This window comes from Scyliorhinus canicula, chromosome 1, assembly GCF_902713615.1.
Source record: "Scyliorhinus canicula chromosome 1, sScyCan1.1, whole genome shotgun sequence".
Taxonomy (NCBI): Eukaryota; Metazoa; Chordata; class Chondrichthyes; order Carcharhiniformes; family Scyliorhinidae; genus Scyliorhinus; species Scyliorhinus canicula.
Window position 1 is genome coordinate 25,586,906 of NC_052146.1, and position 19,633 is coordinate 25,606,538.

A 19,633-nucleotide genomic window follows, 5' to 3' on the forward strand; every position below is an offset into this window, starting at 1 on the left:
CCTGTGTAGGTCATTGACCTTCTTCCTGTACTGCTGGCCAATACCCCTGGCCATATTGTTGGAGCTGACTGCTGCCACCACCTCATCCCAGGCAGCACTGGCTGCCTTGTGGCTCACCCTCTGGGACACCCAGGGGAACAAGACATCCCTCCTGGTCTCCACCGCGTCCAGGACCCTCCCAAGGTCAGCGTCCCTTCGGGGACTGGTCTCCTCTGGTGCCATTATTGCGATCTGACTGGTGTTGACTGAGCAAGTGCAGCCTAAGTGCTACTCGACCTTGTAAGCGGGAAGGGCTGGCGATCACGGTCCTGGCAAATAAGCTGGAGATGCATTATTTGTGGCAAGAAGCCCGTGAGGCCTCATTAAGTGGACCAATTAATGTTGAATTGCTGGGCCGAGCACCGGGAAGCTCACAGCAATTCCTGCTCGCTACCATACTTGTAAATTGTTCTGGAGAATCGCACCTTATATCTCTATTCTTCCACCAAAGGCATAACCTCACACTTTTCCACATTGTATTCCATCAGCCACTTCTTTGCCCACTCTCCTAGCCTGTCCAAGTCCTTCTGCAGCTCCCTCGCTTCCTCAGTACTATCTGTCCCTCTGCATATCTTTGTATCATCTGCAAACATAGCAACAGTGCCTTCAGTTCCTTCTTCCAGATCATTAATGTATATTGTGAAAAGTTGTGGTCCCAGCCCCGACCTGAGACACATCACTAGTCACCGGCTGCCATCCTGAAAAAGATCCCTTTATCCCCACTCTCTGCCTTCTGCCAGTCAGCCAATCCTCTATCCATGCCAGGATCTTAACCTTAACACCATGGGCTCTTATTTAGCAACCTTGTCAAAGGCCTTCTGGAAATCTAAACAATTACCTCCTCAAAGAACTCTAACAGATTTGTCAGACATGACCTCCCCTTGACAAAGCCGTGCTGACTCAGTCCTATTTTATCATGCACTTCAAAGTACTCCGCAATCTCAACTAAAATCTTACCAATGACCAAACTCATACTAATCAGGCAAAGTTTCCCATCTTCTGCCTCCCTCCCTTACAAGGTGTTCCACTAGCCATTTTCCAGTCATTTGGGACTCTTCCTGACTCCAGTGATTCCTGAAAGATCATCACCAATACCTCCACAATCTCCTCAGCTATCACCTTTAGATCCATGGGGTGTAGTCCATCCGGTCTAGGTGATCTATGCACCTTCAGAATTTTCAGTTACCCCAGAACCTTCTCCTTAGTGATGGCCACTTCACTCACCTCTGCCCCCTGACTGTCTTGAAGTTCTGGTATGCCGCTGCTGTCTTCCACCGTGAAGACTGATGCAAAGTAATTATTCATTTCCTCTGTCATTGCTTTGTTCCCCATTACTACTTCTCCAGCCTCATTTTCCAATGGTCCAATGTCCATTCTTGCCTCTCTCTTACCTTTTGTATATCGAAAAAAAATCTCTTGCAATATTCTTTTATAGTACTAGATAATAATAGTAATCTTTATTAGTGTCACTAGTAGGCTTACATTAAGACTGCAATGAAGGTACTGTGAAAATCCCCTCATCACCAGTCTGGTGCTTGTTAGGATAGCTTACACTCATATTTCATCTTCTCCCCCTTATTGCTTTTTTAGTTGTGCTCTGCTCGCTTTTAAATGCTTCCCAATCCTCTCCCTTCCCACTAATCCTCGCCACGTTGTATGCTCCTTCTTTTTCTTTTATGCGGTCCATGACTTCTCTTGTCAGTCATGGATGCCTTGTCCTCCCCTTATCATGTTTCCTCCTCCTTGGGATGAATTTCTGTTGTGCCTCCCGAATAACCGCTAAAAACTTCTGCCATTGCTGTTCCACTGTCTTCCCTGCTAGGCTCCTTTTCTTAGGAGATACAGAACCTAGTGGAATGGTGCAGCGACAACAATCTATCCCTCAATGCCAAAGAGCTGGTCATTGACTTCAGGAAGCAAAGTACTGTGCACACCATTGTCTGCATCAACAGGGCCGAGGTGGAGATGGTTGAGAGCTTCAAATTCCTAGGGGTACACATCTCCAAAAATCTGTCCTGGTCCATCCACATCGACGCTACCACCTGGAAAGCACAACAGCGCCTATACTTCCTCAGGAAACTAAGGAAATTTGGCATGTCCACTCTTACCAACCTTTACAGATGCACCATAGAAACATCCTATCTGGCTGCATCACAGCCTCGTACGGCAACTGCTCGGCCCAAGACCGCAAGAAACTTCAGAGAGTTGTGAACACAGCCCAGTCCATCACACAAACCTGCCTCCCATCAATTGACTCCATCTACACCTCCCGCTGCCTGGGGAAAGCAGGCAGCATAATCAAAGACCCCTCCCACCCGGCTTACTCACTCTTCCAACTTCTTCCATCGGGCAGGAGATACAAAAGTCTGAGAACACGCACAAACAGACTCAAAAACAGCTTCTTCCCCGCTGTTACCAGACTCCTAAACAGCCCTCTTATGGACTGACCTCATTAACACTACACCCCTGTATGCTTCACCCAATGCCGGTGTTATGTAGTTACATTGTGTACCTTGTGTTGCCCTATTACGTATTTTCTTTTATTGCCTTTTCTTTTCATGTACTTACTGATCTGTTGAGCTGCTCGCAGAAAAACACTTTTCACTGTACCTTGGTACACTTGACAATAAACAAAATCCAATTCAATCCAATCAACACAGGCCAGCTCCTCCCTCATGTCTGTGTAGTCCGTTACATCTGATTGCAGCTTCTTCCTCTCAAACTGCAGGGTAAATTCTATCATATTGTGGTCACTGCTCCCTAAGTGTTCCTTCACCTTAAGTTCCCTAATCAAGTCTGCCTCATTACACATCACCAAATCCAGAATTGCCTGTTCCCTGGTCGGCTCTGTCACAAGCTGCTCCAAAAAGACATCTCTTAGACATTCCACAAATTCCTTTCCTTGGGATCTTGGTTTTCCCAAACCACCTGCATATTAAAGTCCTCCATGATTATTGTAATATTGCCTTTTCCATCTGCTGATTTATTTTCTGCCCCACATCCTGACTACTGCTGGGGACCTGTACATAACTCCCATCAGGGTCTTTTTTCCTTTGCGATTCCTCAACTCCACCCACACAGATTCTACATCTTCCGACCCTATATCACTTCTTGCTATTGATTTAATTTAATTTCTTACTGACAAGGCAACCCCACCCCCTCTCCCATCTGCCTGTCCTTTCAATAAGACACATATCCTTGGATATTTAGATCCCAGCCCTGATCCCCTTGCAGCCACGTCTCTGTGATGCCCACAATATTGTACCGGCCAGGGCGGCATGTGGCGCCGTGGTTAGCACTGGGATTGCGGTGCTGAGGACCCAGGTTCACATCCCGACCCTGGATCACAGTCCGTGTGGAGTTTGCACATTCTCCCCATGTCTGCGTGGGTTTGACCCCCACAACCCAAAGATGTGCTATTTAGGTGGATTGGCCATTCTAAATTAGCCCTTAATTGGAAAAAATTAAAATAATTATCTCCTCTAAACTAAAAAAAATACATTTTGTACCGGCCAATTTCAATGTGTGCAACAGCCGTACCAGCCTCCCCGGACAGGCGCCGGAATGTGGCGACTAGGGGCTTTTCACAGTAACTTCATTGAAGCCTACTCGTGACAATAGCGATTTTCATTTTTCATTTTTTCAAGCTCATTTACCTTGTTCTGTATACTGCGCTCATTTAGATACAACACCCACAATCCTGCATTGACCCCCCCACCCCCCTTCTCATAGTTGTCCCCTTATCTGTTTTAGAATGCTGCTGCTTTCTATACTGTCTGCTCTATTACTTGTTCTGGAAACTTTACTAACCTCTCCTGAGCCCTTGGTCCCATTAACTAGTTTCAAGTCCTCATCATTAATCTGCACTCCCACCTTCTCCTTTAACTTTGATTTTCTAATTTTCCATACAGCTGAACCCTCCCAGACTATTTATTTTAAAGCCCTATCTACAGCCCTAGTTCCGCGATATGCTAGGAACCTGGTCCCAGCTTGATTCAGGTGACGACCATCCCAATGGAACAGCTCCCTCCTTCCCCAGTACTGGTACCCATGAATTCAAACCCATTTCTCCCACACCAAACTTTGAGCCACGCATTTACCTCTTTAATCTTATTGACCATGTGCCAATTAGCTTGTGGCTCAGGTAGTAATTCAGAGATCATTATCTTTTTGGTCTTGCTTTTAAATTTAGCCCCTCGCTGCTCAAATCCTTGCTCTGCCTAAGTTGGACCATGACAACTGGATCTTTCTCCTCCCACTCCAAGTTCCTCTGCAGCCCAGATAAAAGATTCCGAACCCGAGCACCGGGCAGGCAACACAACCTTTGGGACTCTCGATCCTGGTCACAGAGAACAGTGTCAATGCCCCTAACTATACTATCCCCAATTATGGCTACATTTCTCTTCTCTCCTCCCACTTGAATGGCTCCCTGTACCATAGTGCTGTGGTCAGTTTGCTTGTCCTCTCTACAGTCCCGCTCTCATCTGCACAGAGATCAAACATCTAAAACCTATTGGGCAAGGGCTGAGGCTCCTGCAACCCTAACTCCTGGATCCCTCGAACGACCTCACTGATATTCACAGCCAGCTGTACATGAGCGGAGGCCAAATTCAAGGTAGTTAATCTAAGGGGTGTGACTGCCTCTTGAAACACAGAGTCCAGGTAACTCTCCCCCTCCCTGATGTGTCAGAGGGTCCAAAGCTCAGACTTCAGCTCATCAACTCTGAGCCGACGTTCCTCAAGCAACCAGCACTTTCTACAGATTGTGAACACTAGGAACCACAATGGGTTCCACCAACTCCCACATCATGCAGGTACAACACACTGCCTGGCCCTCCATCTGTATTTAATTTAAATACTTTTAATTTGTTTTTTATTTAAATTTCAAGCTGTTTTTTAGTCTTTCTACCCTGTATTTCTCCTTTTTCCCTTTAATCTGAAAGTAAATTAGAATATGGTAATGCAAATTAGCAGTTGCTTACCAGCCAATGAACTTACTGTTTTCCTATGGCATCACTCACCGGGTGCGCCCCTCTCTGCGCTGTTTCTCACTCTCCTTCTATTCTCAGTTTGATTTGTATACATGTTGATCATTAGCTCCTTGGGGTAGCTAATGAAATGTGCAAAAATGATTGTTCCTGGAAGCTTTCCAGTCATCAAGTGAGCCGCTCTGTAATTGCGGAGAAAGCAATACAATGCTTCCTTCCTCGACTTGATCTCAGCTGTAGCTCCAAGAATCACTATTTTCAAGCTATGCATAAAACTCTTGACTCGTCTTAACCAACAGTATGTGAGCATACATTGAGTGAAGCCCAGATAGTGCACAAGTTACTGAATTCATCCCTGTTGAATGCGGGACCATTGTCATTCTTCACCATATTAGGCTATCCTTACAAATCAAAAATCTGGACATGCTTTAGATTGATGGGTTTTGTTAAGGAAGGTGGAACCATTCCTATGATGGGGATCTGGGGCATCTGTCAATGACAATAGGCAGAGGGCAAATTTGTGAAAACGATGCTAACTTCAATCCATGGCCCTGTAAATAGTTCAGACATCTTGGGCTGGATTCTCCCCTACCGGGCGGGGCGGGGGGTCCCGGCGTGACGGAGTGGCGTGAACTACTCCGGCATCAGGCCACCCCAAAGGTGTGGATTTCTCCGCATCTTTAGGGGCCAAGCCCTCACCTTGAGGGGCTGGGCCCACGGCGGAGTGGTTGCCGTCCCGCCGGCTGGCGTGGAAGGCCTTTGGCGCCACGCCAGCCGGGGCCGAAGGGGTCACTTCCGCGTTGGCCATCGCGGAGGCTATGGGCGACGCGGAAGGAAAAGAGTGCCCCTTCGGGCAAACCCAAAATATATGGACATGCCCGCGGATTGGTGGGCCCTGATCGCGGGCCAGGCCACCGTGGGGCACCCCCCGGAGACTTCAGGAGACGGTGGGGGTGGGATTCACGCTGATCCCCGGCGATTCTCCGACCTGTCGGGGGGGTCGGAGAATCCAGCCCCTTGAGAGCAACATGAAGATTTGACATTGCCGTTGCTTGACACTGATTGATTTTTTTTTGGAAAGTATTTTTATTCAACAAATTTGCAACAGTTTTGCAGCTCAAAACAATCCCACAAAAACCCCTCAGCCCACCCAACCTCCACCCGCCCACAGTAGTCAATGGTAACCAACTCCCGAAAATGCATGATGAACAAACCTCAACAATTGTAGAACACATCACTCGCCCCCCCCTCAGAGCGAATGTCACCTTTTCCGGGGTCAGAAGCTCCAGTAGGTCCCCCTGCCACGCCGAGGCACAGGGTTGAGACATTGACCACCCCAACAAGACCCGCCTACGAGCAATCAGCGAGGCGAAGGCTAAACCATCTGCTCCGCTCCGGTCTGCAGTTCTGACCGATCTGACACCACGAATATGGCTTCCAGGGGACTGGGCTCCACATCCACACGCAGAACCCCTGAAATGGTGATGAAAACCATCCTCCAAAACCTTTCCAGCTTCGGGCAAGCCCAAAATATATGGACATGGTTAGCAGGGCCCGTCCCACATCACTCACAGCCATCCTCCACCCCCTCAAACAGCCGGCTGATCCTAGACCTTGTAAGGTGCGCCCTGTACACCATCTTCAGCTGTATGAGCCCCAGCTTCGCACACAAAGTTGAAGTGTTTACCCTCAGCGACACCTTGAACCACAGTCCCTCCTCCAGTACCACCCCAACTCCTCCTCCCACTTCACCTTGAGCCCCTCCATGGACAACCCATCCTCCTCAAAAATCATCCCATAAATTGCCGAGACAACCTCCCTCTCCAAAACCCCCACTGACAGCACCACTCCAACAATGAGGAGGCAGGCATTATCGGGAAGGTCGGAAAGACCTTCCTCACAAAGTCAATACCTGTATATACCTAAAGCTTTCACCCGTTAGCCCAAGGTTGTTGTATAGAACCTTGGTAAGGCCACACTTGGAATATTGTGCACAATTCTGGTTGCCATACTACCAGAAGGATGTGGAGACTTTGGAGAGGGTGCAGAGGAGGTTTACCAGGATGTTGCCTGGTCTGGAGGGTGTTAGCTATGTGGAGAGGCTGAATTGACTTGGACTGTTATCATTAGAAAGACGGAGGATGAGGAGTGACCTGATGGAGGTCGGCAAGATTATTAGGAGCATGGATAGAGTGGATGGGCAGGCACTCTTTCCCAGGGTGGAGGGGTCAATCACCAGGGGGTATAGGTTTAAGGTCCGTGGGACAAGTTTACAGGAGATGTGTGAGTGCCTTGAACGCATTGCCAGGGGAGGTTGTGGAAGCAGATACATTAACGGCTTTCAAAAGGCATCTCGACAAACACATGGATAGGATGGGTATAGAGGGATACGGCACAAGGAAGTGCTGAGAGTTTTGGCGAAGGGTGGTATCATGACTGGTACAGACTTGGAGGGCCGAAGATTGGGAAGATTGCAGAGAATGGGGCAGTCCTGAAGTTTGTTGAATGTTTTATTTCCCATGACATTGACAGGTACTTCTGCATCTATGACAGCATCAGTCAACTTCCGAGCAGCCAATGGTCACTGTCACATGTCACTGGTTATTGTGTCTGAAAGAGGGCACAAAAGTATATTCAGGGTTATCTACCTCTACCTTGGCTCCAATCTCACCGTTTTGTTGCGGAAGGTGTACATCGCATCCTTTTGGTGGCATTACTCGTCATGGTTTCATGGTTTCATGGTTTCATGGTTGAGTTCACTGATGAGTGACAAACACGAGCAAAATGGTTGAATTTCCCACAAGCTTTACACTGCTAATGAGCAGCAGGATATTCTATCGGCCTGGATAAACACCGCCACAGTGGAAGCGTTCTTTGGGAAAGTTGCAGCTCTGTTTGTGAGACAGCTGTTGCTGCTTTGCAGGTGGTTTCCTGGCACATGAGTGATGAAGAGCGTTCATTGGAGCTGAACTTGGGCGTGTGGTACTGTTGGCAGCCTTAACTTCAGTAACTCTGGACACTGAACACGATGGCAATCTTGCTTACTCCAACAGTTCTGACAGCTTTCTGTCTTTCTCGAGTGCTTTGCAGTTGACTAGAGACTCAACCTTTGATCATTTGTGCTCAACGTGTTCAACATCACCAAAGTCATCTTTGTTGGTTGCCTCAATCGTGTGAAAATATTGGTCAATTGTTTTAAGAACATAAGAACTAGGAGCAAGAGTAGGCCATCTGGCCCCTCGAGCCTGCTCCACCATTCAATGAGATCATGGCTGATCTTTTGTGGACTCAGCTCCACTTTCCGCCCGAACACCATAACCTTAATCCCTTTATTCTTCAAAAAACTATCTATCTTTACCTTAAAAACATTTAATGAAGGAGCCTCAACTGCTTCACTGGGCAAGGAATTCCATAGATTCACAACCCTTTGGGTAAAGAGGTTCCGCCTAAACTCAGTCATAAATCTACTTCCCCTTATTTTGAGGCCATGCCCCCTAGTTCTGCTTTCACCCGCCAGTGGAAACAACCTGCCCACATCTATCCTATCTATTCCCTTCATAATTTGATATGTTTCTATAAGATCCCCCTTGTCCTGTTTCCTTCTTGTTGAGTATGTTGGAGGTCATGCTTCTTGGGAATGAATGAGGTTTTTGGAGCATTTTCTGCTGAGTCATAGTTGTTTTCATTTTACCAGATGTAAGTTTCTCAAACATATCTTCCAAACGTTAACCTCCATTGTGGAGAAGTAAGGCCTTTCGTCGCCTGTTATCGCAAAACCTCTAATTGCATCTTCAAAATTTCTGAGCCACTTTCACTGACATGAGAAATACAGACAAAGGCCCTGAATGCAAATCAAGACAGGGTAGATTGGGCATAGATATACCATCTTGATCAGCAATGCAAAGATGGTGCATCTAGGATTGTGTTCCTTTCAAAGTACAACATCTCTGTAATTATGGTAATTTTGGTGGATCAATGTGTTGTGATAAATGTAGGAAATTGTTATATATTGTATTTTATACTTATTGTGGTAATGTTATTGAAAACCATGGGTCCAAATACATCCAGGCAGTATGTCTGCTAAAGCTGTGATTATAGGGTTGTATAGATGAGGTAATCATTGATTGCAACCATTTACGTATTTACAGAGAGATGGTTAATGGATCATTGTTTTAATTTTGGAGGATCCCTGGGCTGTAGATAATCGATGAGGGCCGTGTTTAGTTCTAGCTAAGCAGGTCATGGGACATCTCAGTGAAGGACACTGGAGAATGCCTTATGTTTGGGTTACAGGTGATGAAAGAAAAAGGAAGGAGCCAGGTCTGTCTTTAGTTTTGTAGTTTTGCCATAGGATTTTATGTTGGATAGACGTGACTGACAAGACAGAAGGATTTTAAGGATGTTCCTGAAAGGTCTCTCCCCGCCTTCACCCCTGTCTGCAGCACCGGCGAGTCCAAAACCCCCAAAATGGCTACCAGCAGACAAGGCTCCAGATGGATATCAGGAATCTCGACATGGTGTTAAATAAGGAGACCCAAAGGTTTCCAAGTTGAGGACATGACCAGAACATGTGGGTGCGATTTGCTGGTCCCCAAGAAAACTTTCGCCCGTATCATCCACACCTGAGAAAAAAAACACTCATCTTCACCTTGGTCAGATGCGCCCTGTGCACCACCTTGAACTGAGTCAAGCTGAGCCTCGCACATGAGGAGGTAGAGTTGACCCTGTGAAGAATCTCACTCCACACACTCCCATCCAAAACCAGACCCAGTTCACCATCCCCCTTCTTATTCACCTCTTCCAACGGAGTCTGCTCCGCCAACAGGACCTGGCCATAAATATCCAAAATCTTCCCCTCACCCGCATCAGCCAGAGATCTAGGGTGGGATTCTCTGGCCCTTCGCGCCAGAATCGTGCCTGGCACGGGGGGGCGGAGAATAGCCATTCACAGCGGGAATCCGGCACAACGGCGCTTCCGCGGACCCGCCAGTCCCGCGCGCGCGGTCAACTCGCCGTCAGTCGGGGGCCATTGGAATAGGCCCTCACGGCTATTCTCTGCGGTTGACCAGCCAAACACCCGTCGGCGTAGTTTACATGTTGTACCACTTGGCGGGAGCTGGGACCCGCGGCCGCGGTGGTGGACCTGGTGGGGGCCTAGGGGGTATCTGACTTCGGGGGGGGGGCCTCAGCGGTGGCCAGGCCCGCAATCGGGGCCACTGATCGGCGGGCCATTGCAACCTGGCAACTGCTTCCTCCGCGTGGGCCCGCTGTGTGGCTCCGCCATGTCGAGGTGGGCCACTGCGCACATGCGTGGACCCGTTTGCGGCTGCCGTGAGCATGCGTGGCCACACAGCCTGGCTAGCAGGGCCCCGCCGGCAGCCAGAGCTGCGGGATGCACGCCGGGATTCTGCTAGCCCCCTGGAAAACGGAGAATCACCCCGGACCTTCGAGGAAAAAGTCCGTAGTGATTCTCGCCCGTTTTCCGGCGTGAGTGGGGACTTAGCCTCCAGAAGGGAGAATCCCTCCCAAGATCCTATTCAAGATAGAAAGTGAAGGTGCCAAGGAAAATGAAGAAAACTCCTCACGCAAGAAATAGCGAACCTGGAAATGCCTAACTAAATTAGTCCTTCAGAGTTGAAATTTGTTCAACAGCTCCTCAAAACTGGCAAACCTACCTTCCACAAACAGACCCCCAAATCTATCCTAACCTTCCTTCCACCATGACCTGAATGTCTAATATAAACCCACTGGCACAAAGAGATGATTACTACAAATAGGGCTGAACAATGACATGGAACCGAGTTTAAAATGGCGCCTAAATTGCCTCCGAATCCTCAGATTGGACGCTACAGCCGGACTCGAGGTATATTTTTCAGGGGGGAAGCGGAACAAAGAACAAAGAGAACAAAGAACAAAGAAAGGTACAGCACAGCAACAGGCCCTTCGGCCCTTCAAGCCTGCGCCAACCATGCTGCCTATCGAACTTAAAACCTTTGGTGCTATGTCTTTTCGTCCGACGTCACTTCGTCCAACGACACTTCGTCCACGTCTTTTGGTCCAACGTCTTTTTGTCCGCCCGTCTTTTGGTCCAACGTCTTTTTGTCCGATGATTTTTTTCGTCAAAGACTTTTTGTGACTTGACTTTTTGTAACTTGCTTAGTAGCACTCCACTCCACTCCCCACAATAACTTTTTGTAAATAGAAATCTTCTCTAATGCACATAGCAAGGTATAATATGCAATAAAGGATTTTTATTTTTAAAGGTCTCTTTCCTTTAACGAGCCTCTGGCGGGGACTGGTTCGGGGGGGGTTGGAACATCGGGTCTCGCTATACGCGGATGATTTGCTCCTGTACATTTCGGACCCTGTGGAGGGGACGGGGGAGGTTCTGCAGTTCCTGAGGGATTTGGGTAGTTTTTAAGGTATAAACTGAATGGGAAAGAGCGATTTGTTTGTGATCCAGGCCAAGGGGCAGGAGGAGAGACTGAAAGAGCTGCCGCTCAGGATGGTAGAGAAAAGTTTTCATTACCTGGGTATACAGGTGGCCAGGAACTGGGATGCCCTGCACAGGCTCAACCTGACCCGGTTGGTGGGGAAAATGGAAGGGGACTTTAAAAGGTGGTATATGCTCCCGCTGTCACTGGCAGGGAGGGTGCAGACCGTGAAGATGACTGTCCTCTCCAGATTTTTGTTTGTCTTTCAGTGCCTCCCCATCTTCATCCCTGAGGCCTTTTTTAAGCGGGTGAGTAGGATTATTACGGGCTTTGTGTGGGTGAATAAGACCCCGCGAGTAAGGAGATTGCTGTTGGAGCCCAGTCCGGGGGGGGGGGGGGGGTTTGGTGCTGCCGAACTCTCGCAACTACTACTGGGTGGCAAATATAGCTATGATTAGGAAGTGGGTGATGTGTGGCGGGGGGTGGGGGGTGGGGGGGGGTCGGCAGCGTGGGAGCAGCTGGAGGCGGCGTCATGTAAAGGTACTAGTCTGGGAGGTTTGAGAACGGCTCCTTTGCAGTTCTCGCCGACCCGTTACTCCACAAGTCCGGTGGTGGTGGCGACACTGCGGATCTGGGGACAGTGGAGGAGGTACAACAAGGTAAAGGGAGCGTTGGTCTGGACCCCGATATGTAACAACCACAGGTTTGTCCTGGGTAGGATGGATGGTGGGTTCCAGAGCTGGCAGAGGGCAGGCATCAGAAAGATGGGAGATCTGTTCATAGACCGAAGCTTTCCCAGTTTGAAGGCGCTAGAGGACAAATTTAATCTGCCACCAGGAAATGCCTTTAAATATCTGCAAATACGAGCCTTCCTGAAAAAACAGGTAGTGGCCTTTCCTACTGCCGCCACTGAGGATACAGGACAGGGTGGTCTCCGGCACCTGGGTGGGGGAGGGGAAGGTGTCGGATATCTACCAGGAACTACAGGAGGCGGAGGAAACCCCGGTGGAGAAGCTCAAGGGCAAGTGGGGGGAGGAGCTCGGTGAGGAGTTGGAAGCGAGTCTGTGGGCAGGGGTCTTGGGCAGGGTGAATTCCTCCTCACCATGTGCCAGGCTCAGTCTAGTTCAATTTAAGGTGGTCCACCGGGCACACATGACGGCAGCGAGAATGAGCAAGTTTTTTGGGGTAGAAGCCAGTTGTATGAGGTGCAAGGGCAGCCCTGCAAACCATGTCCACATGTTTTGGGCATGCCCGGAGCTTAGAGAGTTCTGGCAAGTGTTCACGAGGGTAATGTCCAAGGTGCTTAACACACGGGTGGTGCCGAGTCCAGAGATAGCGATCTTCGGAGTGTCAGCAGACCCGGGAGTGTAGGGGGCGAAAGAGGCCGACGTCTTGGCCTTTGCCTCCCTAGAAGCCCGGAGATGGATTTTATTAACGTGGAGGGACTCGAAGCCCCCAAGTGTAGAGACTTGGGTTAACGACATGGCTGGGTTTCCCAGCCTTGAAAAAATAAAGATTGCCTTAAGAGGGTCTACGCTAGGGTTCTCTCGGTGGTGGCAGCCGTTCGTCGACTTTCTCGGGGAAAATCAAATGTCAGCAGCAGCAACAATCTGTGGGGGGAGGGGGGGTGAGTGCTTCATTGGGATGGTGTGGGAAGACTGGGTCATGTGGGGTAATGTCTTTTTCAATATCAGCAGCCAGGTAACAAAATAATAAATCCAGTAAAGCTAAGACACCTGACTGTCTCTTTCTCTCTGAAGAAATGCCGTATGAATCCTCGTGGGTCACCCAGATTCCCAGATAACGAAAGATCGATCTGGCAAGCGAAACGGTAACATCCCCAGATCGGCTCCCCTCTCTGGGGGATTTGCCGGAACGTATTCGCTCTTGTCCAAATTCAGCCAAAGCAAACAAACGCGGGGACAATGGACAATCCTGCCTCGTACTCCTGTTTAACTAAATGTAACCTGAGCTCAAGACATTTGTGCAAACACTTCCAAGATGTAAAATTTGGCCCAAAACCAAACCTCCCAAGAATCTCAAAGAGGTATCCCATTCTACCCTATCAAGCTTCTTTTCAGTGTCCTGATGGACATGGGAGAAAAAGAAAAATCCTTGTCATTTGGATGCAAAAACCACCATGGGTCTGCTCCCTCCACCCTATCTGCTCCATAGAAACCAATAATGCCTTTGCCACCCCAGATGGGATCAAAGATTTAGGTTTAGATCGGTCCAATTGAGGATCCAAAACACAATTTAAAACAATTAAAGATTTTGTTTTAATATAGGAGTATAGAGTACAAAAAGTAAGAGGTCATTCCATACCTATACAAATTATTGGTTAGGCTGTAATTAGAATATTATGTCCAGTTTTGGTAACTTTGCTTTCAGAACAACGTCAGGAACATGAAGAGGTTGCAGACAATATTCATTACAATGATACCAGGGAATAGAGGCTTTAGTAAGAGGAGAAATGAGAGAAACAGGACTGTTTCCATTGGAGAAAAGGTTGAAAGAAGATGCAATAGAAATGTCCAAAATGCTGAAAGGTTTTGATGTAGCAAATTGAGAACGGAGGGCATAAATTTAAGGTCATCAAGAGAGCCAAGGGAGAGATTCAGATCTTTTTTCTTTACACACAGGATTATCAGATTAAAGAATGCAGACTCCATCATGGCAACTGCTCGGCCCAAGACCGCAAGAAACTTCAGAGAGTTGTGAACACAGCCCAGTCCATCACACAAACCTGCCTCCCATCCAGTGACTCCATCTACACCTCCCGCTGCCTGGGGAAAGCAGGCAGCATAATCAAAGACCCCTCCCACCCGGCTTAGTCACTCTTCCAACTTCTTCCATTGGGCAGGAGATATTAAACTCTGAGAACAAGCACAGTCTCAAAACCAGCTTCTTCTCCGTTGCTACCAGACTCCTAAATGAAAATGAAAATGAAAATCGCTTATTGTCACGAGTAGGCTTCAAATGAAGTCACTGTGAAAAGCCCCTAGTCGCCACATTCCGGCACCTGGCCGGGGAGGGTGTTACAGGAATCGAACCGTGCTGCTGGCCTGCTTTCAAAGCCAGCAATTTAGCGTTGTGCTAAACAGCCCCTGTTTATGATCCTCTTATGGACTGACCTGATTAACACTACACCCCTGTATGCTTCACCCGATGCCGGTGTTTATGTAGTTACATTGTGTGCCTTGTGTTGCTCTATTATGTATTTATTTTTATTTTATTTTATTTTCATGTACTTAATGATCAGTTTGAGCTGCTCACAGAAAAATACTTTTCACCATACCTCGGTACACGTGACAATAAACAAATCCAACCCAATGCATTTTAAGGAACAGTATGCTAAATGCTCTCCGATGCTGTGAAATTCTATAATTCGCGCTCCTGATCACCAACCAGTGCCCCATCTAGCACAAACACAAAATATCGTGGAAACGTGAAAAACAGAAAATGCTGAAATAATTCTGGATTGTGTGCCCCTTCCAGCTCTGGCATGCGTGTGGAATTTGGGTGAAGACAGCATTCAGCTTGGCTGTGACAACCTTGCTGACACTGTGTCTAGCCTCACCTGTGAAGGATGGTCTTGTGGGCTAGTTACCCCAGTGAGGGTAGTTGTCAAAAACAGGCAGGAGGAGCTAACAACTATCTCCAGATATGACAGTCAGGGTCTGTTAACATCACAGAAGTTAACTCCTTAATGCACAAGAGTGTTTGTTTCAACTTCCTGCATATAGTCACCACTGCAAATCACATTGCAGGACCACACATGAATTGTAAACCATATCAGGCAGGGTGTGGCTCACAAAGTGAAACATTATTTCTTCTATAATCTGTAATCACTTCAGTTTAAGAACTAAATTAAATGCCTTTTTTGTTGAATTTGCTAAATGATCGGGGTGGTCTGTCTGTCAAAGAAACTGAACTCAAGCTGCACGTTCCTCCTCCCTGGTCCTAATATTAAAGGGTCATTCTTTTCACAAGATCATTTTCTGATTGTTTGGGGATGGAGAAGAGGCAGAAATAAAGTGCATCATTGGTGTGACTATGATGTCATGTGCAAGTGATACAATAATGTTTTTCTCACCTAAATAATTGCCTTTAGACATTTTATACACTAAAGTAACTAAGTGAATGGAGGTTTTGCTGTAATGTGTTCAATATAAAGTTATGAATGAGCCAGAATATAGGGGAAGTTTTCAAACCAGCCATAATCATAGAATTGCTACAGTGCAGAAGGCCATTCAGCCCATCTAGTCTGTAGCGACCCTCTGATGGAGCACCCTACCTAGACCCCACCCTATCTCGGAACCCAGTAACCCCACCTAACCGTTTGGACACTGAGGGGGAATTTAGCATGTCACATGTTTGGACTGTGGGAGGAAATCGGAGCACCCGGAGGAAATCCACACAGACACGGGGAGAAACTGAAAACTCAACATAGTCACCCAAGGCCAGATTGAACCCGGATCCTGGAGCTGTGAGGCAGCAGTGCTAACTACTGTGCTGCCCCAAACTTTGCTCCCTTAAAATCATCGAATCTTACAGCACAGAAAGCGGCAGTACCCAAATTCAGATCATTTGTAAAAATCGAAAAAAGCAAAGATCACCACAATGAGCCCTCAGAGACCCCTTCCTTCCCTCCTCCATTCACTGCTATCTGAACCCATTTCCTCATCAATTTTGTACCCACCTTTAATCTCAAACACTTACTGAATAAATATGTAATGAGGTACTTTATCAAATACATTGTGAAAGTTTATAGAATAATTATCTTTATTAGTGTCATAAGTAGGCTTACATTAACAGTGCAATGAAGTTACTGTGAAAAGCCCCTAGTTGCCACACTCCGGCGCCTGTTCAGGTACACAGAGGGAGAATTCAGAATGTCGAATTCGCCTAACAGCATGTCTTTCAGGACTTGTGGGGGGAAACCGGAGCACCCGGAGGAAACCCACGCAGACACGGGAGAATGTGCACACTCCACACAGACAGTGACCCAAGTGGGAATCGAACCTGGGACCCTAGCGCTGTGACGAAACAGTGCTAACCCCTGTGCTACCATACACAGCTATTGCAGTACCTTTATCAATCAATCATCTCTGTTAAGGATTTCAGTCAGATTATTCTGACACGAGTTGCCTGCAACGTATCTATGCTGGCTGTCCTTTATTAACCCATGCTCCTCCAAGCACTGATTTCAACCTCCTTCCCAACCATTCACTGAGACTGAGGCAGTGTGAATCCCTGATACTGAAATGAGCTTTAAACCCCACATCCGATCATCACCAACACCACCTGTTCCTTTCTGTGCCACCCTTCCCCTGAAGGCCTTTTTCATTATTTGTCACCTCCAGCTTATTCCAAGATTTTCCCTTCCTCCACAAACTCTGACTTATCCAAAGCCTAGCAATTTTAAAAATAAGTTTGAGTAGGGCAGCACGGTGGCCTAGTGGTTAGCACAACCGCCTCACGGCGCTGAGGTCCCAGGTTCGATCCCGGCTCTGGGTCACTGTCCGTGTGGAGTTTGCACGTTCTCCCCGTGTCTGTGTGGGTTTTGCCCCCACAACCCAAAAATGTGCAGAGTAGGTGGATTGGTCACGCTTAATTGGAAAAAATAATTGGCTAATCTAAATTTAAAAAAATAAAAATAAGTTTGAGTACCCAATTCATTTTTTTCCAATTAAGGGGCAATTTAGTGTGGCCAATCCACCTATCCTGTGCATCTTTGGGTTGGGGGGGCGAAACGCACGCAGACACGGGGAGAATGTGCAAACTCCACACGGACAGTGACCCAGAGCCAGGATCGAACCAGGGACCTCGACGCCATGAGGCAGCAATGCTAACCACTGTGCCACCATGCTGCCCAAAGCACATCAACTTGTAGACTGTTCATTGTCTCTCGATCTTCCATCATTGACTGACATTAGCCCCTGTCCTGGAACATAGTACATTTAAACAACTCAGCATTATCACACTTCGTCATGGTCTAGCTGCACCCTATCTCTGTGATGTCCTTCAGGTCTTATATATCTTCTGATGAGCCCTCCAGTCTGCAGTGATATTTTGTTACAGCTCCCTCTCTCTGCGTCACCAGGGGTGTATTGGCGCCATGCTATCCCTCACCTCTTCCACACGTTAACCAGTCTGTGCTTCGTTAAAAGACTTGGGCGGCACAGTGGCTAGCATTGCTGCCTCACAGCTCCAGGGACCCTGGTTCCACTCCGGCCTAGCGTGACTGTCTGTGTGGAGGTTGTACTTTCTCCCCATGTCTGCGTGGGTTTCCACCGGGTGCTCCGGTTTCCCCCCACTGTCCAAAGATGTACAGGTTAGGTGGATTGGCCATGCTTAATTGCCTCTTAGTGTCCAATATAGGCGGCACAGTAGCCAGCGGTTAGCACTGTTGCTTCACAGGGCGAGGATCCCCGGTTCGATTCCCAGCTTGGGTTACTGTGCGGAGTCTGCACGTTCTCCCTGTGTCTACGTGGTTTTCCTCCCGGTGCTCCGGTTTCCTCCCACAAGTCCCAAAAGATGTGCTGTTAGGTAATTTGGACATTCTGAATTCTCCCTCTGTGTACCTGAACAGGCGCCGGAATGTGGCGACTGGGGGCTTTTCACAGTAACTTCATTGCAGTGTTAATGTAAGCCTACTTGTGACAATAAAGATTATTATTATTAAAAAATGTTAGGTGGGGTTACTGGGTTACGGGGATGGGGTGGAGGCATGGGCTTAAACGGGGCGCTCTTTCCAAGAGCCTGTGCAGGCTCGATGGGCTGAATGGCCTCCTTCTGCACTGTAAATTCTATGATTCTATGAAATCTTTCTGCTTGGCCAGACTTTGGTCATTCCCTGTTAATCTCTCCCTTCCCTGGCAACTTCCATTTGCCAAGTCGGTTTACATGAAAGGCAAATATCAATGGAGTTTATGATTGAACCTTCTGCTGGTGTTATGATATTGAACAAAATTGAAATGAACTTTTGCATAAAGACAACACTTCTTTAATTTATGATAGCACCATGTTTATCTAAACAGTCACTGGTAGATTTTCTCAATGAGGTAGATTTCCTGATTCTGTGACTTTTAGATTTTTTTTTAAAAAGGTATGTAATCTGGACTTCTCTTACCTAAATCAGTGAAGTTTTCAGCAGAGTCTCCAGCCCCGCACCAAATGGTCCCGGGTAAGGTCCAGCCTCGCCGGCTCCGCCGAGCTCCTGGGTGCTGATCAGCAGCGGCGATGGGATCCGGGATGAACCAGGATTTGGTGCCGGTGTAGAGATTGCCCACAGGGGGAGGTGAAGCACTCCTCCTAGCCCTGTACAGCCGGCCTGGGGAGGCGGGGCTGTTTCCCCAGAGGCCAGAGCCAGCAGTTGGGGCGAATGGACTGGAGCATTTGAGCCCCCATTCCTCCAGGTGCTGCATGTCCCCCTCCAGCTGGGAGTCCCATGCTGTCAGGAAGGTGCCTTTGGCCCCTGGCCTGACCCACTTCTCAAGGCAAAAGGCCAGGTAAACGCGGGTGATCCTCTCCTCCTCCCAGGTGATGCACTGCTCCAGGTGACCCTGCCAGCTCCAGGTAGTCTGGAAGAGGACCGTCCCATTGTGGAAACCTCCGAGGTGGGCTAGGAAGCTCAAAGAGCGGGCTGAAGGGCCGCTGGCAACTAAATGGCACAGAGACCTGTCCTTGTGGGACAAACCCAGCAGCCTGTCCCTGGGCAATGTCATGTGTCCTTGGATATGGGAAAAATACAACAAGCAGAACAAACACCCACTGAGAATCATTGTTAACATGTCCCTGTTCAAACACAGGCGCCCAGACAGTGAAATCTGGATGAATTTTAAAACAGGAGGACACAATGGTTAAATGCCTGCCTTAACTCTGAGCTCCATGCTGGGACGTGTGGAAGTTTATTGTCAGTGAAAGTGTGTGAGGAGGTTTTCCCGGACGAGGAGGGCGTGTCTTTCACTTTAGCCCTGCCTCTGCTCTGCCTCGGGTTTTCCTACCTTCCCCTCCCCAGGCAGCCTGCTCGCTGTCCCCGGCTCTGGAACCACCCCGAGAGGAGGCAACAACCTCAGGGTCAGCACCCCCATCACCTTTGTGGGTGAGGGATGTAAGATTGATATCAGATCGAAAACTAATCACAATTGCTCTGTGTTTTGATCACAT

The 19,633-nt window shown here is 48.1% G+C and overlaps 1 protein-coding gene across 1 annotated transcript in view; it reads right to left on the reverse strand.

Annotated features, from left to right (window-relative positions):
• pla2g3 (phospholipase A2 group III) overlaps positions 1-19,318 on the reverse strand; it is a 67,590-nt gene extending 48,272 nt beyond the window's left edge. The window contains 1 exon segment of the mRNA XM_038819832.1: positions 18,597-19,318. Coding sequence (XP_038675760.1) covers positions 18,597-19,257 — 661 coding nt within the window. The 5' untranslated portion in view covers positions 19,258-19,318.
• Between the last annotated feature and the right edge of the window lie 315 nt (positions 19,319-19,633).